Here is a 24,782-nt window from a genome sequence, read left to right as displayed (position 1 = left end):
AACGACTCCCGATACGAGTGGCATACCCTCACGCTAGTGTGCTTTTCACAAGAGTCTACACATACACACATACATACACACACACACACACTCTCTCTCTCTCTATCTCTTTCTATCTCTATCTATTTATCTCTTTTTCTCGTTCACTTTGCTGTTACTGTTGCTTACTTGCTTTCAGTAACGGCTCGCGAACGAGAGCTACCGTAGGAAGAAAGCGTCGAGTCACGATTCGCTCGTTACCGTCGATCCCCCTTCGATATCTTGAATCGTGAAATCACGAAAATCATCCACTTGGCTCTCTTTCTTTCTCTCACACACTTGCCTATCTTATCGTATTATCCTTTCTTTATTTTGATTTTGATTTTTTTTAAGTTCCTCCTACTCCTCTTACTCCTTCTGTTTTTCTTCTTCTTCTTCTTCTTCTTCTTCTACTTCATACTATGCGTCCTTCGTCTCCTTTTTCATCTTCCCTTTTCTCTATCTACTTAATCTACGCCCATTCGTGTATCTCCTTACTTTACCGGTACCCCCAATCCAATTCGATCATACTGCTTAGCGAGTGCATTCGGCATAATGCATAATTCTATGGCCCGAGGTGCAATACAGCACGAACGATATTATTCATGTGCACGTGTGTATGTATGTACAAAGATGAACGATCGTATTCTTGATAAAAGTCTCCTCCCTTACTCTTTCCCTCCTTCATATGGAAAAATTGTGAGATCACGGTATTTAGGTATGATCATTCATTTCATTATCATTTTGATCTATCAATTTGCAATATTGCAACATCTTCTACATTTTATTTATATTAATTGTTAACCCTTCGATTTTAATAATCAATTATATTTAATAATTAAAGAGTTTTTCTTTCTAAATATATAATTTAATTGAATTAATATAAACACTATTACATTGTATATATTTTACATTAATATTAACAAATACGTACATATATGCGTCGAACAACCACGCTAGTCATTTTTACCAAACACATATATACACGTCCATAGCACTCAAAGGATTAAATATATTATTTATATAAAGAAATCGAGAGACAAAAATGCACAAGTATAAAAAATAAAAAAAGATAAGAATGCAAAGAGAGAAAAAAAGAAAGAGATTACAAACGTTAGAACAGATGTGTGCCGAAGTTCTCCTAACTTCGTTTATTTGGATACACTTCTATCATAAAGAGAGGACACTTCTCTTTCTTGCTTTTCTTTTTTTCATTATTTTTTTTTTTTATTACTCCTATAAAGCCACGAGGGGTAGTTTCGAAATTCTTCCCGGATTATCTTTATAATACCGTCTACGATCTAATTCAGGGTACGTTAAGGGACACGCGCTCGTAACCCCGGGTAGCCAATTCGTACAGGAGGAAATAAAATTTCTTTTGGGGGTATAGAACCACCACCCGTCACCGCCCTTAGAAATCTAACCTGCAATTCGCAGTCGGTGGGCAAACCCTCTAAACTCTACGGGGTTTCTATGATGATAAGTATAATGACTTAAACCTTGTCTTACTACTTCTTCTTCTTCTTCTTCTTCTTCGTTTTTTTTATTTTATTCAATAGAAAATTCTTATCACAAGGAAGGGATTCATAAAATGATTTTATTATTCATCGTTCAAAGAGGTAGAATAATATTGTTTTCCCTTTTTTTTTCTTCTTTTTATTTTTATTGTATCCGTTCGTACCAACTTGAAGAATATCTTATCTTTAATTTATTACTTGATATCGCGTTTAAAAATTTTCTTTTTTATTTTCTTCAAAACGATGATGTGGGAGAAGGAACAAAAATAAAAAGAATAAAATTAAAACATTTGTATTAAAAGGTAGAAAGAAATAAAGATAAAAGTTTGAAGAAGAATTCTTAAACCCTATGTATTTTCACATTGACATTCGTAAGAGAACCCACGTGCTGTCGAATTTCAACGAGGGGTTGAAACTCGGCAAGGGGTCGTAGTCGTTGTCGTCGTCGTCGTCGTCGTTCGAGAGTATACGAATAGAAAAGAGAGAGAAAGAGAAATAGAGTGTCGATGAACGAAATAAAAGGGCGATTTACTCGGTTAGGAGAGCGATTACAATATCCATCCCCATCTAGTGACCAATAGGAAATTTAGAAAAACTAGACCGACTCCCGCGGGGTTTTCAAATGAGGAACGCAAAACCGACAGAAAGAAAGAGAGAAACGAAACTAAATTAAAAAAGAAAAGAAATGAAAAAAAAAAAAAATTAAAGAGTGAGTGAGATATAAACACACATGCATGCATACATACATACATGTTTTGAAAACCCATCTGTCGATTCTAAGTTATACTTATAAATATTTCACGTGGGGGCTTTTTCGGATTAACTCACTCAGCTAGTAGCTCGCACGAATTAGCTGCAACGACGATTCCATGCAACACGATAGAAGAATTGAGAGTAGGATTTAATTCGCGGTCAACGTTGAAAAAGAAAGAGAAAGAGAGAAAGAGAAAGAGAGAGAGAGAGAGAGAGGAAAAAAGAAAAAAAAAAAGACGGCAAAAACACTTTTCTTTGGTTTCACGGCTCGTTGAACGTTTACGATAAATGTGTAGAAGGTAATCGTTCGTGAAGGAGTCTCGTGGATTTCACTCTGAGAACATCGATTAGGCGCGTCTAATCGAGCATGACTAGATACGGTGTGTGTATCAATGACACGAGAACACTTTCTATCATTCAATTTTTTTTTTTTTATTTACCCTTTTTTGACAACGATCATCTTATTTTGACAACGTTATTATTAAATCATACGAAATATATTTATAACACGTTACGTGTCAAGCCCTTTTTACTTGACTTGTCATTTAAGACCATTTAATTTTGATTTAACAGAATCAACCATTATATATAATTATTAATTATTGTAAATATAAGTTATGTATTTAGTTCTATATTGCATTTTGTATAATGCATCAATATTTTAATAGAAATATTTTTCTACAGAATTCAATTTGTTATAAACATATATTTTCACCATAATATGTGGTGTACCACCGGTGGTACACGTGGCACGGAACGTGTTAAATATCATTTATTTTCGAATAACGTTATCTACTTGATTCATATATTATTATACAATTGTTAAATTTATATTTGTCAAAAATAAAACTTAATAACATAATTCACGAATAAATGATATTCTACATTTTCAACTTTTTAGTTTTTCTAGTAAAATAACTCCCTCTTGTTCAGGTAGATCAGACTTCTATTTCTATTCTTATAATTTAAATATAACATTTAAATCTTTAACAATTTAAATATATAATATAAAAGAAGAGATATATATATATATACATATTATAGAAGAAAGAGATTCGTCTCTCTTGAAAATATTATGACTAACATAGAATAGCATCGACATTAATTCTAATGAGCTATTAGAAGGAAAAGGTATAGGAAGGTGTTCTGTAATAATTACATTTATCGAATGTTGTTTCAACGAAAGATCGAGGGAATGTAATTTTACGTAGGTATCGTATATTTATTCAGTCGATCCTTCTAAAACAACGTTACTATCTATCGATCTTTGAAGAGTGTTAACGTAGTAGTATTATTAGTAATAGTAATAGTAATAGTAATAGTAATAGTAATAGTAATAGTAGTAGTAATAATAATAGTAGTAGTAGTAGATTCTATTCGAGTCGACGTTCGCAAAAGTCATAAAAGAGCCTTGCCTCTTTGTCCATGGCACGAAGAGAAAAAGCACGTCCTCGCTTCTAATGTAAATCAAATAATAATCGTCTTCGCGCAATGGAAAACTAGAGGTGTGTGCTAACGCATTACCAATACATTTAAACACTTGCACACCTATAAAAATATATACATATATATATATAATTTAAAAGAAAGAATGAGAAAGAATATTACATATACGTAATGGACGAAGAAGAGACTACAGAAAGAGAAAGAGAGAGAGAGAGGGCCTATATGCGAGTTATGCAAAGGAATGGAGTTCCTTTTACTATTTACATACAATCGAATCTATCGCGCATAAATTTACATACTACGTAACAAGTGGGTCGTCTGCGAGAGCAAGACTAATGAATATATTATATAAAATATTATTACTCGAGTAAAAAATATTTCTATTCTACCATTTCGCTTTCATCACCCCATCACCATCATCATTATCATTATCATGGACGTAGTCGTCGTACAAACCTTTGCTAACGTCATAGAGAAAACCAAATTAGAATATAATTAAACTCAAGGTTATATTATAAATTATTATAATTTTTTAATGAAATGTTAAATAAGAGTTATTATAGATTTATATTAACCCATATATGCTATATTTAATTTAACATATTAATTAACTGTACTCAATAATGAAATAAGAATTAGAAAATGACATTGTCAAAGGTCTAACGTCTAAATCGTAAATTTTTTAATAAAATTGTATACATTAAAAAAAAAAACCAAGTTAAAAAATATGATACCTGATGATGAAACATTGATTTAAAAAAAAAATTGAAGTATCTCTTATAGTTTTCGATAGTTCATGTTGTTTACTAGTCGACATATTGCGAGGGTTTGATATTAGGTACAGTTCCATAATAGATGCAGTTACCCCTATGCCTATGTACGTATAGATACATAATGTACACAGAGACATATAGAATACATAGATACATAGATACAAATCATCGACTAGAGAATCAGATTTTTCTCTTTCTCTCTCTCTCTCTCTCTTTCTCTCTAGAGTACCAACTCACTGATATCAGTCGGTAGCTGTCAATATCTTTGCAAGTTCACCGATGGAAAACCACGAACGTCGACAGGTGGCGGCCGCCGAGTTCATTTTGGATTGGCTTTTCGCGAGTTGCCATCGGTCGGGAATATTCAGAGAAGAGAAGAGAAGAGAAGAGGTGGGGAATCAAGTGAGAGAGTGAGAGAGAGAGAGAGAGAGAAAGGAAGGAAGGAAGGAAGGTAGGGGAACGTGAACGTTCTCCAGCATAGCCTGAAGTATATATATATACCCATGATACTAGGAGTTGCAGCAGCTACACTGGCTACTGGAAGAGGGGGCATAAATATTAATATAATAGCACTGATTGCGCTAGATCGCAGCGGGTATGGTGTAAGCCAGCGTTTCGAATAACGCTTTGGGTCGAACCTACTACTACTATTACTACTACTACTACTACTACTACTCAGGGAAACGAACAGAGATGGAAATAGAGAGAGGGTTATGCCGGTAGCATAGTGACATATCCGAGTAACAACGCGATGACACGATCGTGCGCGCGCATACACACTGAATGAGCTGAGAGTGAGAGAGAAAGAAGATATGACGAGGGGAGGGTAGCAAGTGGGAGGATAGGTGAGGTGTCGTTGGGGGGGTAAAACGGGGGTAGTGCCACCACGGGCATTAAATATACACGCTGATTTGTCGTCCGCGGATTGTCACCTCTGATAGCTTTCATTTTGTTGTATATCGGCGGCCGGTCGGCCGCTCGCGCTCCGCTTTTCGACGTAATTCGGGCCGCTTGATTGACTTTTGAGCTGGCCTTTATGGCGATATTCGTTGCACAACGCGTAGCCTGCCAAACGCTACCGCCCGCAGTCACCTCGACGATTTATCGGAGGGGAAGCTTCACCGCTGCTGTTGCTGCTACTGCTGCTGCTACTGCTGAACTGTCCTGCATTCATTCCTAAGCCATCCTCCCTCTTAACAAAACTCCTACTACTCTTCTCCAACCCTTTTTTCTACAGTTTTTCCCAAGCATTATCGTTTCGTTATTTTCTACCCCGGTTTTATTTTTTTATTTTTTATTTTTTTTATTTCTTTTCACTAACTTCGATGGTTCATCGAAAGAAATCGAACACACGTTTTGACTTTATCTTTCTTATTGTTATTATTATTTTATTTTATTCTGTTGAAATTATTTTTGTATATATGTTGTGATATTGATAAGAGTGGATATGAGTGGGTGCGTGCGTATGTGTGTGTGTGTGTGTGTGGGTTTGTGAAAAAGAGAGAAAGAATAGAACGATGGAATATATATTTGTATTAATAGTTTGATTTCTTTTCACTTGGGGGTAGTTCACTTTCGGTATGTATTTTTATGAGGTTTCCAGGTCGAGTTAACTTGAAATAAACGATGGATAAAATAAAATCTTTGTGTCTCATGATATTTAAATCCTTGAAATAAAATATTGTTTAAAGAATATAGAATTTATTATACGATGATAAATTTGTTTTCTTCAAGAACCAAAATTGTTCTATATTTTACCAACATATCGATAAACAAACTAATAAATATTGTAATATCAGATGAGTACTATAATAATATATCAAAACTAAGAAATATGAAATGAAATGGAAAAAGAAAAGAAAAAAAAAAAAACCTAGAAACATTGATACACCTACTTTGTAGATTGCAATAGCATTACATAGAAGATAAGAATAAAATCGAAGGAATTTTATGGGCGTATACGATTTATAAGAATAATAACTTAAACAAAACCAAAGTATAATATCGGCAACATCGTAATATCGATCATCGTCCTACATTCCTAATAATACGATGCAATAAAAGAAAAAAATGAAATAATACAAATATAAAAAAAAAAAAAAAAAAGAAACGAAATGGGAAAACTAAAAAAAGTAGAAGAAGAAGCAGAAGATGATTTAAACAAACAAACAAAAATAATAATAATACATATATATATATAAACAAAACTATTGAACAATTTTTTTTTTTCCAAGCAAGGAAAATTACGTTCCGATGTTTTGAAATATGAATTAAGTCGTTTGAGTATGCACACACACCTGCTTTCAGCATTGATTAATAAAATCAACTTTGCCGACTCGCTTTTGCGGACGCTCTAACGATTTTGATAAATTCATGAAAAGTTTTTCACGTTTCTGTCAAGATTACGATAATTCCTATGACGGGAAGAGCTTTCTCTCTCTCTCTCGCCCTCTTTCTCTCTATCACACTCTTCCCATGCCCCACCCTTCCCCTCTTACTCTCTCTCTCTCTCTCTCTGCAAACGAGATGAGACTAAGGGGTGGGGAGAAAAGAAGAAAGACAAAGAAAAATAATAAAAAAAAAAAAAAAGGAAACAAAATAAAATTTCTATTTCGATATTTTGCCAATAAATTTGACTCCATTAGACTACTATTTCGACCAATGGCTCGATAAAATGCAACAATATTGTATTAATATTGTCAAATCACAATCGTGATAATATATTTTAAACTATTTATAACAAATGCACATTTTTAAAACGAACGGCTGAAAATTTGTTACTCGTTGATTCTTTTTAAATTAACGAAATGTAACATTGTTGTATTCTAAAATTTAACGCGTCGAAAGATTACACAATTCGAAATAATAGTAAAAAAAAAAAAAAACAAAAAAAAATAGAAATTAATAAATAATTACGAAGAAGAGAGAGAGAGAGAGAGAGAGAGAGAGAGAGAGAAAACAAAATATAAAAGAGGAACAATTTGTATTAAATACAATTGGAATAAATATCACGGAAAAAACGTATTCTTATTGGTTTTGAATTAACTGTAATTCAAATTTTATACCTTCGACCGGTCAAACGTACAATTTTTAACAGAAAACTTTGATATTTTTTTGTTGTTTTGTTTTATCATCGATTACGGCTGATGGTCAATTTGTTATCGGATTAAATAACGAATAAAATGTAAGTATGTAAAAAATAATAAAACAACGATTGCAATCATAAACGTCGTTGAATTTCAATGAACGGGAAAATTTGGAATGAATAAAAAAAAAAAATATATTTATGACCGTCAGCAATTTGTTCGGTAGTTACATTCGTAAATATAAAAGAAACGATTGAACTTGTATAGAATAAATAAAAATCAAAAAAAAAAAAAAAGATTCTTATCATCGATTACCTTTTTACCTGTTTCTCTCGTTTATTCTTACGATTGCAACAAAGCCTTGTTCACAAATAGTTATTGGTTCGATTGTTCAATCAACAATGTTGACATTGTAGATACGATTTTTACAAATATCATCATTAACGTTTGATTTTATAACAAGAATGTGTTTAAAAAGGAATTTGCATTCCTTTGCTTCGCATTGTCTACCTTATGGAAACATCAAAATGCATATGTGCATACGTGGTGTGTGTGTGAGAGAGAAAGAAGGAGAAAGAGCTTTGTCGGAATTAGAAAATATCAACATAATAATACGATTAAAAAAAAAAAACAAAAAGAAAGATAAAGAAATTGAACATGAAACTATTGTTCTTTGTAATTTTTTTTTTTTTTTTTTATTATATTTATACTATTCCCATACAAAACAATACCGTTATAATGCATCGGGTTTTCTAACATTAACTTTCGATACAATTCTTCTCGATGACTTCGAATCAAAATACCAAATTAAATTGGCTTTCAATTATCTTTTTTTTTTTTTTTTATTCCCATAATCTTATTAATTATTTATAACTATTTCATACATTAATGATTTCGATATTAAAATATTTTTTACACGAACGAGTTATACGCGCATAATTTTAACAAACATCAATGTTATAATATTAGGTCGTTGCATAATTTCAGTAGTATTTCTTTCTGATATCGGTGTCCGATTTTATTTTTTGCGTCGATAAAATGTAGAACATTTTTTTTTTCTTTTTTTTTTTCATTGGAAACATATTAATAAACACTTTGATAAATACACATGTTTATAAATTGTCGCTTATAACGATCAGTTTTAGCATTAATTAAAGACATTTTTCTCAACTTCTAATGGATTTTTAAATGGATTCAAAAAAAAAAAAAAAAAAATAAGAAAAAACAAGATAAGAATTATGCAACGATCTAATATATTACGCATAGAAATGTTTTTATTGAAAGATTACTTCTTAGGTAAGATTTCCTGCAACATTTCTTGATCTCTTTGAGATTTATAAAAAATTATGATTGAACATAAATAATAGAAAAAATTAATCTAACAAGATTCTTTGCAACATAAGATACAAGAAAAAGTATCAATCCAATGATTACTCACAAGAATGATCATAATATTTTTATTAAATCTTATACAGTGTGTTTCTCGAATACTCGCACGTAAGATATTATAATTTGAAAGGCTGAACGATCCTATATTAAAATTTCTTTTAAACAAATTCTAAACACATTGATAAAAAATTTGAAATTGACATTAAGAAGGTACATATAAGGTGGAAGAGAGGAAGAATAATTTACAAATATTTCTGATTTATTGCAAGCGTGTTAAGACGACTTACTTACAATTGTATTTATCAATAAGTGTACAAATACAACAAAAGGATACTTTTGGAAATGGTTAAACGTAACGTGATGGTTATTGGAAACTAACCTGGTCGATCTACTACCCCATCGTGAAATACACACAAGTCGGTGAGCCTACGTCATACCTTGGCGTACGTATGTACATTATTCATAGACATCGGTGAAAAGGGCGCCAGCCGTATTACGTATGCCACGGGTTATTATGCCCTCTAAATGTTTAATGTGTTTGCCTTCCTTCGCCGGCCACCGACGTGGCTTTATGTTTTACTAAGTAAATTACTGTTTTTTTTTTTATTAGTCTACCCAGCGTTAATGTTGGCTCAATCGATTCCTACCCTTCCCTCTCTCCCTCTCCTTCAACCCCCCCTAACTCTCTTTCTTCCTCTCTTTCTTTCATTCTCTCATCATACATCTTCTCTCCCTTTTTTCTTATACTTCGTCTTTTCTTTTCTTACGTATTCGCCAAGGACTTATTCAAATTCTTCCAAAAAGATCGTCATCGATAAAATTCATCCATACCCTTAATTTTGAATTTATATTTTCAATCGATTATAATTTAATATTAGGAATATAAAATAAGCTTATATATATATATATATATATATCGAGAATGTCTTACTTTACCCGAACTTCGATTTTGCTTGTTTATGAATCGGAACGTATGTAATATCATCTTGAATATTTCAAGAGTAAGAAACGAGGGTAGGCAAAGTGACGAAGAAAGGAAAATAATCTTCCGGGTTTACTTAATTTAGCAAAGAAGAATAATAAAAAATCCCTTTTCTCCGTTTCCAATGGTAAAGACGCTTAAAGTCCAGCGGTAAAGTCCGAACAACGAAAGTGCCGTACGTTATACCGAAAATTAATATACGGGACAAGGCTCTCTTTTACGAGAATAGTAGAAGGGAGAAAAGGGAGTAAAGGAAGGAAGGAAGGAAGGAAGGAAGGAAGGAAGGAAGGGATTGGTGGGAGGATGGAAGCTGGCTGAAATCGTTAAAACCACGATCGCAAAAACGCGCGATGCCGAAAGCCGAGAGAGGCAGAAAGTTCGGAATTTACTGCCCGACATATTGGCTGCGAAAGCACACGAAATTAAGGCTAGTAAAACACTCTCCTGACACTCTCCGCCGTTTTCTCTTCCACACCTTTCTCTCTCTTTCTCTCTCTTTCTCTCTCGAAAGCCCCCGAACCCCACCTATTCCACCCACTTTGCAAGCGTAACGCGAATATTCTCCCTTTTCTCTCTTCCTCTTACCAAAAGGACTCCTCTAACGTCGAACGTTCAACCTACTAAACTAAACAACCCCCTACTCCCTTTTTCTCTCGTTAATACTTGGACGAAATATTCCTTCATATTCCTACCGAAAAGAAACTTTCGAATTATGTCACCCATCCCTTTTATTTTCTTAAAACTTTGTCACGTTAACCGTGCTAAACGTTTTCCTTCGACGATCGTGGTTTAAATTATCGCACGCATAATCACCCTTTAAATTATTATACTTCATATTCGATAATCGCTTGTACGTTCGATAATCTTGCTTTAGATCACCCAACAAACCCCCCTTCAAAACCCCCCATCTCTTCCCCATTCCCCTCTTCTCCACTTTCCCACATCTACCCCACTTCCACCGCATCCTCTTTCTCCTTGTTCGTTGTTTATACTATTATCGTAATTGCAACTGGAAAATCTAATTATACTGGGACAATGTATAGATACCGTTACTAATCTATCTATCTGTTTATCTATTACTATCTTTCTACATCTCTCTAATCATTATCTATAATCGCTAATTTTCTCTTTCCATCTTACTTTCCAAATTGGTAATTACATTGAATATTATTCACGTTTTTGGTACGAGAAAGTGATGTTGATTTTGTTTTTTTTTTTTTTAAATAAAGAGGTAAGTATGATCTTTTTATTTTTCTTATAATTATTAAAAGAAAAAAAACAAATATGAAGAGAGGACATTTAAATTTCGTATCGCTTAATTCGGAAAGGTACAGGTCTCGCCATCTGACGCACGAAAAGCGAATTTGATATGATCGGTCAACGGTAATAATGGACGAAACTCGTAATTTCTTTTCATTATTTTTTAACAATTGACAATTCAAGAGAATGTTTAAAAGAAAAGACAGGATATTAGAATAAATTAACAAATGAAATTAAAAGATATATGTATATGTAAATAAAAACTTACCAATAAATTTGTAGAACAAAAGAAAATCAAATTTAAAAGGTTGCAGAAAATAAAAACTGGGTTGAAACAATTGGAATCGGGCACGAATGTGTAACAATAGGGCGTTAGAAATTCTGTAACAAAAAATAAATTAATATTAACAAAAGAAAATGATAAAAATTAATGATAGATAAAATTGATAGGAACGTCGGAATCAAGAACTCTAACCTCAAACGAAGGAACGGTCGGTACGAAAGAATTTCTTACCCGCGAAATGAAAGTATTTCACCCACTCAAAAATACAAAAAAAAAAAAAATCAAAGAAAAAAAGAGTAAAGAAAAGAAAAGAATAGAAAAAAGAAAAAACACAATCGTAGGTGTAAGCATAGAGGATAAAAAGGATCAATCCTAAAAAAGGATTGTCAACGTACCGACTGATTCAAATTGGACTAATCGATAATTTCAAAGGATAAATGATAAAATGGCGCGAACGATTTCGACCGAAAAAAGCCGAAGGTTCTATTTCGTTTAAAGTACAAGTTTTAATTGACAGTACGACGGGGAGGAAAATAAAATGAAAATGATGAGAAATAGAAAGAAAAAAGAAAATATGAAGGATCTGAAAAAGCTTTAAAACGGGAATGCAAGAAAAAAAAATTGGGAAGTTCGTAGCCGTAGGCAAGATGATATTCGAAGAAACGAGTAAAAAAGAGAGAGGGACAGGTCGGGAATAAAAGGGGAAGGAGTGTTTGAGGGGTGAAGGGAAGAGAATAATAGTTTTGACATCTCTATAGCACGACGCGCATGAGAGACGCCACACGACGACGACGACGACGACGACGATGACGACAAAGACGACGACGACGCAGGCGTCGCCACCGCGTTGTATACTGTACAACCACTTGTGGATTGCAGGCATGGCCCAAAGTGCGAGAGAGATGCACGACCTAGAGGACGAGGACACTTGCTGCTCTTGCTTCTAATGCTGTTGCTATTGCTGCTGCAGTTGCAGTTGCAGTTATGGTTGTATGTTGTTGCTCTTATTGCTTCTTCCAATGAACAAAATAAATGGCGACGACGACGACGACGACGACGAAAAAAAGACACGACACAAACGCGAAAAACGATGATTGTATACGAATGGATGAAAAATAAAAATAAAAAGATAATTAAATAAAATGATCAAACTTTAATATCAATATTAAAGGAGGGAAGTAATTGGGGGTTGGACAAAAATAACGAAAGGAAATTTTCTCGCGATAAATAATCTTCCCCGTGAATTCGTGTACGTCCTGTTTTTCGTGTGCTCCTGCCGCCTTAGGTACTGGACCAAATAATTTGTCGAAATGTCGTTGATCCTTACCAATGAACGATCAAAACGATCAAATATTATCTTCTTTAAAAGTATCCCATTGAGTCGCGATACACATGAAATCAAACGGCCACGGAAATCACCAAAATACTAGGAGGAGACTTGCGGCGGAGACATTTCTCTCTGTCCGCGAAACGACTGCATGTACACATTGGCGATAGTGCTGCCAAGTCGACGGCGTCTCAGTGTACTAACGCGACGACGCCGTTTCCTTCCTCTTTCCCCCCGTAACTTTCGAAGCCCGCCAAATTTAAGTCGCGTCGCGACGCCTATTCAAACTCGTTCTTTACATTTTTCCATGGTTTTTCATTATTATATTTGAATTTCTTTGTTTCTTTTGATTATTATAAATTAATCGAGGATAAATGAGTACGATTATTGACTTTTACTACTCGTTGAGAGAAATACTACGAATTTTTGTACAAGAATCGATTATATTTATCTCGAATATATTAACCGTTTGAGTGCCACGGGCTTTTCTCATTTCCTGATCGAAACTTGCCAAGCGGCGCGATAGCGCTTGTTATATTCCGTGTCGAAATTTGCCAAGCGGCGCGATAGCGCTTGTTATATTCCGCGTCGAAATTTGCCAAGCGGCGCGATTGCGCTTGTTATATTATATTTTTATTATTTTTTATATTATTTTTTTGTTATTGTAATATTTCGCGCCTGCTGTAATTATGGGCTTCGCAGCTCAGAGCGCTGCAGTTTTCAAGACAGGACAGAAGAAGCGCGATCGCGCCGCTTGGCACTCAAACGGTTAATATTATATTATTTATATTTTATTAACATTAAAGACAAGTTGAAAAGTAGTAGAAGTTTATATTTATTGACGAACTATTCGTAAAATGTTAAAAAATGCAGGCCAAGTTCCAACGAATCGTATGTAGTCTCGTCTCATCGGTGGCGCTATAAACGTGGGTGCATCAGACGCCACAGTGGTACTCATTTTTACGAACAATCCAATATATTTTTCACTTATTTATATCTTAAGACATATTACTATCGCTATCAAAAACAATCCTAGCAAATATAGATTCTAATTGAATATAAAAATCAATTATTTCTCACTCCAACAATTAGTTCCTACAAAAATAACTATAATACAAAAACCAACTATGTATCACTGGCCGGTAACAATTCTGCCATCTCTTTAAAGCAATTTTCACAAGAAACACCCTTGTTTCCCATTCGAAACAAACGAATCGTCAAAGTATCCTAAACGAAATAAAAATCATCCAATTGATTATAAAAAACAAGAAAAAGACAAAAACTGCAAAATCTCTCTAGAAGAATAGAGCTTAATTCAATTGAAATAGATTCCACTGTTCAACCCTTATTATGAAGGAACCTTTAATAAGCGCACATAGAGTAAATTGAGGAGGACGGAGGGAAGGAAGGTAGAAAAGTGGGGATGAAAAAAAGGTGGAAATAAGGGGGAGTAAAAGAAGGAGTGGAAAGGAGAAGGGGTTGGTGAAGTAGGGGTGGAAAGGGTGGTAGGGAGGTAGGGTGAAGTAGAGACGAGGGTTCGGTCGTTCTGAAGATGGCGTCGGCAGTGTGCGCGACGCTTCGCGTCGAGGACGTGAGACGAGGACGGTGGCGAACTAGAGGAGGAGGAATTGGTGTTTAGTGAACGAGTAATATCATAGTCGATCATTGTACTAAAAGAGTAATAATAGAGGAAAAATATAGATACTCGTTAAAGGTGTCGAGGGCACCCTTCAAGAGCGGCAACCTTCTGAGCTTGTGCTCGTTAAATGGGCCAATCCGGTGACGGCTTCGTCCTATTGCATGTTCTGTCTTTCTTATACATATATCTATATATGTATATACATAGATATATATATATGTAGATATAGATAGATAGATAAACGTGTATATGTTTGTACATGTACATATATACATGCAAATAGGAATATCGGGCTCCGTTTTACCCCGGATCTCGAGTGACAGGCGGCCGCTTACGTAACGGATTATTCTCGCTATGATAACGATACTCCAGGCGCGAATACGAAACGACAGAAACGATCCTTCCAACGACGGGTGGTTATTCGCGGCGCTGCCTGCGACCCTGCCAGAAATACGTCGTGACTGACCCGAATAATCATCTCTCCTCTTCCTTCTCTTCACCCTCTTACTCCTATTCCTCCTCTTATTTTCCTCCACCACTTCTGCTTCTTCTACTTTGACTACTACTACTACTTCTTCTTCCTCATTTATTCTCTACTTCCTCGTTGTTCATTCTTTGCGGCGACGTCCCGACGTTCTGACGTCGTCGTCGTCGTCGTCGTCGTCGTCGTCGTCGTCGTCGTCGTCGACTACCTATTTCTTTTCTTTCAACATATGTATATATATATATTAAATACTCACATATATATACATATATATCAGCACCCGTGTGGTGTCACTGTGAAAGCGTCCCGCCGGGATTTTATTCTTCTCGTTGATAAACCACGGTAGAACGACAGACTTGCAAATACCACAAACGGACAGGAAATTATGACAGCTGCTCTCGTCATGGAAAAAGTTAACTGGGATCCCGGTAAGTTAACGAATTAGTTATCCTCTTTCTCTCTTTCTATCTGTGTTTTCATCCCTTTGAACGCACGAGTTACTTTCTCTCTCTGCCTCTCTATCTCTATCTCTCTCTTTCTAGTTCAGTGTACTCGTGTATGCGCGAAGAAAACAGTGTTAGATATATATCTCGATAGATAAATATAGTACGATTCGTTTGTTTAGTCAAGTATGAAATTATTTAATAAATTATTTGTAAAAACGTGATATTAAATCGCATTTAACTGTATCAAGAGAATAATGTTAAATATACAGATAGATATAAAGATGAATAAATTCGGCATTTATTGTTCTAATAAAAAATACGATTATCTATAAAAGTGATCTGACAAACCTCCATAACATATTTCTTTGATCACGTAAAGTTATTCGAAAAGTTAAACAAAGTTATACAAAGATAAATGCGAAATGATTCGTTCATTCGTTCGTTTTTACTTAAATAATGGCTAATAAAATTGTGTTATAAAAAAAAAAAGAATAGAATCAATGTAAAAAAAGAAAAGCAATGACGTTAATTCATCGACCCGTGGCCATCGACTCGTACGACACGAAAATATATTGTCTGACGTAAACCAAGTGTATTACTCCTGTGTAGTTGCAAGGTTTCGCGTGCCAACGTCGCGTGGGTCTTTTAAGATTCGCCGGGGATACATATTACATACATAGGATACGTATACATGTATCTTCAAAATCATGAAAGTTACCCTTAAACCATATACTTTTGTTTTTATCATCAAATAAAAACATTTCCATTAATCTATGATATCTATTTCTTTACAGCATTGTCGAAACTTCTGAAGTCTTTGAAGGAAAACAAATCGGAAATACCAAGTTGTACCGACGAAGAGTTTGGTTTTCTCAGCGAGTTGTTACAATCTAAGGAGTTGAACGCGTTAGTCACTGTTCACAATAAGATATTAAACAATGTCAAGGATGATAAGTTCTTTCCCGTATTGTCCAATTCTATGGACATTGATATTGAAGTTCTCGATATGTTGTCTACGAAAACTCACGTTTCCGAAGATTACAAAGAACTTTTTCATCTTTTACAAAAACCCAATATGCAGGTCTGTATGATTATGTTTAACTAAATAATTATTGGTTTAATCAATTTAATAGTTTCATCTTTTTCTTTGCAACTTTATTCAGGGTCTACTATGTGCTCACGATGCTGTTGCCCAAAAGGATTATTATCCCAGATTACCCGAAATACCATTGGAAGTAGACGAGGATGAAGAAACGGTTAAGATTGTTCAGCTGGTCAAATCTAACGAGCCCCTGGTACGTAGAAATCGATTTGTTGTTCGATCGTAACTTCGATTTTAGACTATCCGTATACATATTATCCTTTTATTCCATTTGATTAACCTTTGACATAAAACGAAACCAACATAAATAAAAAAGAAAAGGGAAAATTAATCGTTGATCGTCGAGGGGTGTTCCCTTTAACAAAAAACGCGAAATAAAACTGGGACGATAGGGTGAAAGAACAAAAAAAAGAAAAAAGAAAAAAGAAAAAAAAAAGATTGAGAGGTCTCAGTTATATTATTATTATGATTACGATTATTATTATTATTATTTTGATTATTATTATTATTATCATCTCGCGTTGTATTTTTTTTTTCTATCAGTATCGTTTATACTTGCATGCCGATCTTTGAAAAATTATATATCTATATATCTTGTAACGTTCCTTTTTTTTCTGAAGCACCGAGTAGATACCAAAAAAAGAAAGAAAAAAAAAACAATAAAAAAATACAATATTTTTTTAAATTGTACAACAAATTACAAATAGTAATTATTTCTCCGTTTGACCGGTTATTAAAAAACAAAACAAAAAAATAAAAAGAAGAGAAACAAAATGAATTTTCTCAAGTAATAAACGTATTTCTTTCATCGTCAAACTTGCTTCGAAGTGCGGCACCGGGGTCGAACCGATCGTGGTAAGTTTTCGCCTTTTGACTACCCGTCAAAATATTATGTGATATAATTAATATTAATTATATTATATTAATATGCTACGGGTATGATAAAAAAAAATTTGTTATTTTTCAAAAAAAAAAAAAATAAATGATACAAAAAAATATACAAAAGAAAAAAAAGTTTTCATCTCGTTTCTATATGATACATATATAACATGCATATTTATAAGAATAATTTTTAAAGATAGACAACAACAACAACAACAACAACACAATCGTTGCACTTCATTCAAAATTACACACAATGTTTTTTACTGGCTGCCGTTCCGTTCATTATTTCTTTCGCATTATATCTTTTTTATTTTTATTTTTTTTTTCTTTTTTTAGCGCCTGTCGTTTGGCCTTTTATCGCAAATATTATAATATTTATATATTAAGTACGCGAAATCGTTCAAAAAAAAAAAAAAATTTATTTAAAAAGTTATTTTTTTTTTTTTATGTATAATATGTGTGTAATTTTACTAACATTCTTCGTCCCTTTCTTATATTTTTCATCCCTTAGTTTGTTCGTTCATTAGTCTCTACCAATTTGTACTTTATCGATCACCCTATGCTTATAATTTTTTGGATATTATTTTCTTGTTTTTTTTTCTTTTTTTTTTTCTGTACATAAGTATATTGCATGCGTAGTATATGTAAATTTTATTTTGCATTTGCCGAAACGCTGTAATCATTTTTTCTTTTCTTTTATTTTTTTCCCCTCTCTCGTTATTATTGTTGTTGTTGTAGTAATAGTAATTACTGTTCGAATTAATTTGTTTTTTTTTTTGGCTTGAACAATTTTTCTACAATCTGATACGTTGTGTTATTGACCCGCATGTGTTTTATAGTTTTGAAAACAATTCGATTACATTTCGTACGAAAAATTCTCGAAACGATAGAATTATAATCAATTTGTTCTACCTCGTCTCGAGAAAAAAATAAATAAATAAATATACACGTAAGTGAGAGTACGTAAAGTGATGTATTAAAAAAAAAAAAAAAGAAAAAAAGAATAGAAAAAAAATAAAAAGGGAGGAAGAAAAAGATCGAACATTGAACGTGATCCTTTTTTCGAATATTCCAATGTAAAGAAAAGAAATGTAAAATAAAGTATACAGAAAAAAAAAAAAAACAGAAATAATAAAGAATAAATCGAAAAGGAAATGTAAAAAAAGTTTCACGTATTTCGATCGTGTTCGATCTGTCTTCTTGTAGCTTTTCTTTTTCTTGTTTTTTTTTTAATGTATTTTTTTTATCGGTTTTTCTTCTAAAAAAAAATAAGATACGTGTCTCCGAGTAAAAGAGAAAGAGATGACTTTCCTCGTGGTAATTTTTTTTCGATCTATTTTTGTTTTTTATTTTTTATTAAAGTACGAAAAAAAAGGTTCTTCTCTTTAAATCGAACAAACACGAGTTTCAACGAAATGATAATATTAGTTTGCATGTTGAAAATAGGGAGCAACCATAAAGACCTGCGAGGAAACCGGAAAGATCGTGATCGCACGAATAATGCACGGTGGTGCAGCCGACAGATCTGGCCTTATTCATGTTGGGGATGAAGTATGCGAGGTCAATGGTATCAGCGTTGAAGGGAAGACACCGAATTGCGTTCTTAAAATTTTGGTACATTTTTAGAATTATGTTTTCTACATAAATCTACAATTATGATACTTTATTTAATATCAAATTTATATAATTAATTATAAAGAAAATAAATGTTTTAATAAAATGTTTTAGCAAAATTCGGAAGGTACGATTACGTTCAAGATTGTACCGGCAGACAGTAAGGGTGGAATAAGAGAAAGCAAGGTAATTGAATAAATATTAATTACCCCATAATAATAAATAAGAATAAAATCATTTTTCTTGTTTATTATTTAAAATTGAAAATCTTGTATCAAAAGGTACGAGTGAGAGCACATTTTTCGTACAAAGCTTCCGAAGATCCTTACATACCATGCAAGGAAGCAGGATTGGATTTCGTCAAAGGGGATGTTTTGCACATCGTCAGTCAGGACGATGCATATTGGTAAACGATATTCCGATTTTTCAATATCGAGATTAAAGATTCGGTGATTTAGTTAAAAATAAAAAACTACAATTGAACATTGAATCAGGTGGCAAGCAAGAAGAGAAGGTGATCGAAATATGAGAGCCGGTTTGATCCCCAGTAGAGCACTTCAGGAACGTAGGATCATTCTCGAGAGACAACAAAGGGAAAAAATCGACGATGACAATATAAGTAAGTTGATAATCTAATCAATATTTCTTTAACTATCATCCGATTATCGTAATCTCATTGGATTATTCTTTTTCTATTACACATATATATTTTATATTTTTTTTTAATCTATTCCAAATACATTTCATTATTCAATGAAATTTCATTTTGAATTTTTATCTCATGTCACCTGTCGCATTAAGTGCCTTCTCTTATCAATCTTCAAATTAAATAACATAAAAGTAACATTAGATTTTATCCACAATCGAATTTTCAGAGCACACGTAATATTAATAAATGGTAGATCCGATTTGATTGGTAAAAAGTACATAGAAAAAGAAAAAAGGCACGTTTATACGAGACGAGCATGATAAATTTTATAAGTCACTTCGTCGTCTATTTTTAACGATGAAAGAGGGATGAATCGATCGATCACTTTCTCTCTCTCTCTCTCTTTCTCTTTCTCCTTCTCTTTTTCTCATTGGTATGAAACGTGTTGAGTCCTTCAGAAAGACATTGTCTGCTTACGAATTTATTATCTGGATAAATAACATAACCGATTCGAGTCTAGGATCTGGTTTGTCTTATTTCTTCTAAAGATGTGCTCTGACGATCAATTATTTATCTAACATATATCATATCAGTCCCAAATGCTTTGCTAACAAAAAGAGGAATGAAATTTTTGTCGAAGTAGGTACGAGCATTAAAAGAGCATCGAATAAGAAAAATAAAAAAAAAATAAAAAGACATACACGTACACAGAAGAAAACTACTGTAACAACAACAACAACAAATGATAAGGAGAGTGATTAAAAAGAAAAAGCAAAAGAAAAATAAAAACAAACAAATCAAAGCAAGCTTTTTTTTTGGTAGTAATTTTGTGGTTTAACGGATGATGGCCTGACGGCTTAACCGTCGGTTAGGCTTGTGTTCTGTTCCAGTGCCTTTGCCCGCATTGTGCCCCCGTCCCAGTACCTCTTTGCACGCCTCGCCTACAAAGTGCAACTTGCAGGGAATAAAAACTAAAAAAATCATGTATGACGCTGCAGAAAACGACGACTTTGATCGGGAAGAAGTACCGACTTACGAAGAGGTCGCCAAACTTTATCCAAGGCCGGGTCTCTACAGACCCGTTGTTCTTATTGGACCACCTGGTGTTGGCAGAAACGAACTCAAGAGGAGGCTGATGGCTACCGATCCTGACAAGTACAAAACTCCTGTTCCCTGTGAGTGTTTTTTTCATAATAAACTTTAATTATTTATTAACGAACAAAAATACGAGTCTTACTAAAGAATTCTAGATGAATTTTGAAAAAATGTATTTCTTTTTGTAAAATATTAAATTATTCCTAAAGAAAATAAGACAAATAAATTAAAAAAAAAAAAAAGAAAAATGATAACGAAAAGGGACACTCGTTTCTAAAGATAAAACATAAAGTATATAAGAGATAAACTCTATCGAATCGCACCGAGAGAACTGTGAAACGCGAAACGAATTTCTGAATGAAGTCGGATTACGTATTCGTAAGCATTAAATTGAATACCCTCGTGACATCATAGTTTTGTATTTTCTGCTTACATTGGTAGTTGAAACTTTGTATTTGTACGACTAGAAAAAAAAAAAAAAAAAAGAAAAAAAATATATACAATGAAATGAATAAATTAATTGTTATATCTTTTATTCCATACAGATACTTCGAGACCTCCGAGGTCCGGTGAAATCGACGGTAAGGAATATCATTTTGTAACTCGTGAAAAAATGGAAGAGGACATAGAAACTGGTAAATTTATCGAGTATGGGGAATACAAAGGGAACCTTTATGGGACTAGTGCGGAAAGTGTTAGTTCTTTGATCAATGCAGGATACGTTTGCTTATTAAGTCCACATTATCAGGCTCTGAAGATGATTAGAACACCACAATCTAAACCATACGTGATTTATATCAAACCACCTAGGTTTGAGACACTTCAAGAAACTAGAAACGAAGCAAGAGCTAGGTCTACCTTCGATGAGAGCAACTCGCGAGGTTTTACGGTATATCTAAAACTCGATTGATTTGTTATATTATTTTGTTTGTTATATTATTATTAATTGTTACTCCTATTAATTCGTAGGACGAAGAATTCAATGAGATTCTGCACAGTGCAGCAAGGATAGAATTCCTTTATTCTCATCTCTTCGACGAAATCATCGTAAATGCTGATCTTTCGATAGCTTTTGAGCAACTAGTCAACGCCGTTCACAAAGTTGAATCCGAACCTCTTTGGGTTCCAGCATCTTGGGTGCAATGAATACAATTCTCTCTTACAACCTATTCGAATTTAACCAATGAACGGAAGGTGATATGGTTAATTAAGATAATGCGGACAACACAGAGAGAAAAGGAGAAAGAGAGATAAAAAAAAATAAACAATACGTGCTTCTTATCGCTATATAAGAGAAAGGATAAGTTTATTTCCTCTCGAGAAACGAAATGAAACGAGACAGTAGATTAATTCGTATTTTTAATCCTTTCAAACACAATACTTAAATTCTTGATTGATAAAAGAATTTGTCTAAATTAACAAAAGTAATATAAGGACTATTTTTGTTTTTTTTTTGTTGTTGTTGTCTTATATATAGATATTAATAAATTAAGATTGTTATTAAATGAAACAAATTCATTTATTAAGCCTCCTAAAGGAGTATGACGTAAAGTTCGAATATAGGAATGAACGAATGTACGATTAATCGATTTTATTCTCGAGAGGAAGAATAACTTGCCAAACAAGAATGGCTGTTTTCGCGTCGACTTCCTACGACGTTTCGAAGTTAACAAAATTTACAATTTAGAGTGTTACATTGCCTTTATACCCATAGTTAAAGAAAAAATAAAGAAGAAAAAAAAAGAAGACAAATTTGGTACGTCGACGAGTTTAAGAATGAACTACTTTATCGATTAAATCGAATTATATAATATATATATTATATATATATATATATATATATATAAAAAGGGAAAGGAGAAGCGACTAAAAAAATATTACATTAACATACACACATACATACATACACACACACATACATATAGCAGAGACACGCGTGCGTACACAAATTTTCTATGCCTGCGCGAAGAACACGCATACACGTAAAGTTCTCTTCCTTTCGATCGATCGTTAATGAGAGTAAAGGAAATAGAAATATACATATATATATAGAAAGGAAAGCAAGAGAATTAACAAAATATATAAAAATAATAGAAAAATAATTAGGAAACAATTCGGAAATGTTAATGAAACGAGCGAACGTACGATCGAAGAGGTCGAATAATTTTTCTCAGGTATACTCGAACCGCAAATTCGATGTCGTTCGCTAATCCTAATTCTTATTTTTTAATTTTGAATCATTATGAAAAGGCAAAAAGAAAATAATGTTACAAAATTGAGAGAAATAAAAAGAAGAGAAAGAAGAAAATATGCAAACCAAAAAAAAAAAAAAAGAAAACAAATAAACAAACAAACTACGCGTAGAATTAGCGCCCTTACTGCCAAAGAGACTTTTCGTCGTTGTGTTACGCGAGACGACTACGATGACGAAAATTTTTTGTATCCTTTGAAGTTATGAAGTTGAGAAACATGTTGATTGATTGATTGATTGATTGATCGTATTAATTGCATATTACATTGATCGATACATTTTTCGAATTCGAAAGAAAATGAGAATTAATCGAAAAAGAAAAAGCAAACTATTCGTAAATATAATTCGTTGCGATAATTAAACTAATTTAATGTGCCCTGCCGCAAATGAAGAATTTGAATTATTATTCGTATATAATACACACACGCGCGCGCGTATAAGCGTAAAAATTTTAATTGGCTTATTATTTATTTCTATTGATCTTACAAATGGCACGAACTTCTTTGATTGCACCTAAACTGATATATCATAATACATAATATATTCTTTACTAATATCAATTAATAGATCAATTTAATTCGTGCCGTTTGAAAAATTCAATTAAAATCTATAATACGCAAAATCTAAAACTTAAAATAAATTTTCTTTGCTACATATTGGCAAAAACATGTGTGTGTATGTGTGTGTGTGTATGTATATACGAATTAATAGTTCTCGTTTTGTCTTCATTCTGTATCCATCTAACGTGGTCATTTACCTTATTACTTCCAGAACATGCGAATATTTCTTGAATCTCGTCTAACATGTATATATTTACTTAATCTTACTTAACTTAATTATTAACTTAACTTACTTAAATAAACTACTTATGTTTAAAACCTCCCATTGAACGCGCGAGAATTCCCTTCGGGAGATGTGTTACGTAATTTGAACGTTACTTAGGAAAAGGATCGAAGCTAATCAGAGATAGGAATAAAAAGAGAGAGATAAAAAGATAAAAAGAAAGAGAGAGAACTCTCGCATGCCTTGGGATCAACGATTTCTAAATGGTACCGTTTTTCTTCCCTAAATTTTCAAAGAATTGATTGATAACAATTCGTCGTTAAACATTTTTGATGAACGGTGAAAACAATAATAATAATAATAATAAATAATAATAATTATTATAATAATAAAAATTAATAATAAATGCGCGCATGTATATTTAAAAAAGAAAAAAGAACAAAAATACGGCCACCATTGCGTACAATCCTTGATCCTGTTTGTTGTTAATTGTTGCCAAATAAATAATCTACTTAGAATGTGCGACGTTTGATAATGAAAAAAAAAAAAAAAGAAAAAGAAAATCAAATCAAAATGTCGCCTAACGCAATTATCGTATTTTCCAATCGATCGGCATTTCCATAACGTTGCTATTTTTTCCATGATATAAAATAACAAAATGTATAACAAAACAGCGTAAAACAGAGATGATGATTAATTAAGAAGAAGAAGAAAATAAAAAGAGATAGAAAAGGGACATGCGCCTATCGAGACTGCGCTGTAATTGAATTGACATTCTCGATGTAAACTCTGTATGTTATCGAAATATAGCATTACACTTTTAAGTATTTACCTTGTCTTTTTGATTTATTTCTTAGATATTCGTCTTTTATTTACTACACTCACTCCACGGTTCTCACACATACACACACTCTACAAGTCATTTGGTGAATAATGACTTAACAAGCGAATGAAAAAAAAAAAAACATGTGTGCAGATCACACGTTTTAGAAGTGAAACC

The 24,782-nt window shown here is 33.0% G+C and overlaps 2 protein-coding genes across 6 annotated transcripts in view; one reads left to right on the top strand and one right to left on the bottom strand.

Annotated features, from left to right (window-relative positions):
• LOC107065297 (protein bric-a-brac 1) overlaps window positions 1-12,990 on the bottom strand; it is a 315,949-nt gene extending 302,959 nt beyond the window's left edge. The window contains exons 1-2 of the mRNA XM_089172673.1: window positions 12,835-12,990; window positions 11,493-11,605 (exon numbers count right to left, since the gene is read on the bottom strand). The gene's annotated coding sequence lies outside the window, so the exon portion shown is untranslated. The remainder of the gene's footprint in view (window positions 1-11,492; window positions 11,606-12,834) is intronic.
• Window positions 12,991-14,366: 1,376 nt separating this feature from the next.
• Window positions 14,367-24,609, top strand: metro (membrane palmitoylated protein 7-like protein metro). 5 transcript variants are annotated; one of them, XM_015318874.2, is made up of 11 exons: window positions 14,367-15,385; window positions 16,198-16,484; window positions 16,567-16,698; window positions 17,334-17,360; window positions 18,837-19,004; window positions 19,119-19,190; window positions 19,286-19,410; window positions 19,499-19,623; window positions 20,526-20,828; window positions 21,294-21,637; window positions 21,718-24,609. In XM_015318874.2, exons 1-11 carry the CDS (start codon window positions 15,343-15,345, stop codon window positions 21,892-21,894), a joined length of 1,803 nt encoding a protein of 600 aa, XP_015174360.1. In that variant the 5' UTR covers window positions 14,367-15,342; the 3' UTR covers window positions 21,895-24,609. The 5 variants fall into 5 exon arrangements, with proteins under 5 accessions (XP_015174360.1, XP_015174361.1, XP_015174362.1 ...); XM_015318876.2 differs by having other exon boundaries at window positions 14,368-15,385; window positions 20,652-20,828; XM_089172567.1 differs by lacking the exon at window positions 14,367-15,385 and adding an exon at window positions 16,080-16,116.
• Window positions 24,610-24,782: the final 173 nt, after the last annotated feature.

This window comes from Polistes dominula, unplaced genomic scaffold, assembly GCF_049000335.1.
Source record: "Polistes dominula isolate Pdom_NZ unplaced genomic scaffold, Pdom_raw_medaka contig_23, whole genome shotgun sequence".
NCBI classification, from domain to species: Eukaryota; Metazoa; Arthropoda; class Insecta; order Hymenoptera; family Vespidae; genus Polistes; species Polistes dominula.
The sequence above is the reverse complement of the archived record's forward strand: the minus strand, read 5'-3'. Positions and strand labels throughout refer to the sequence as shown.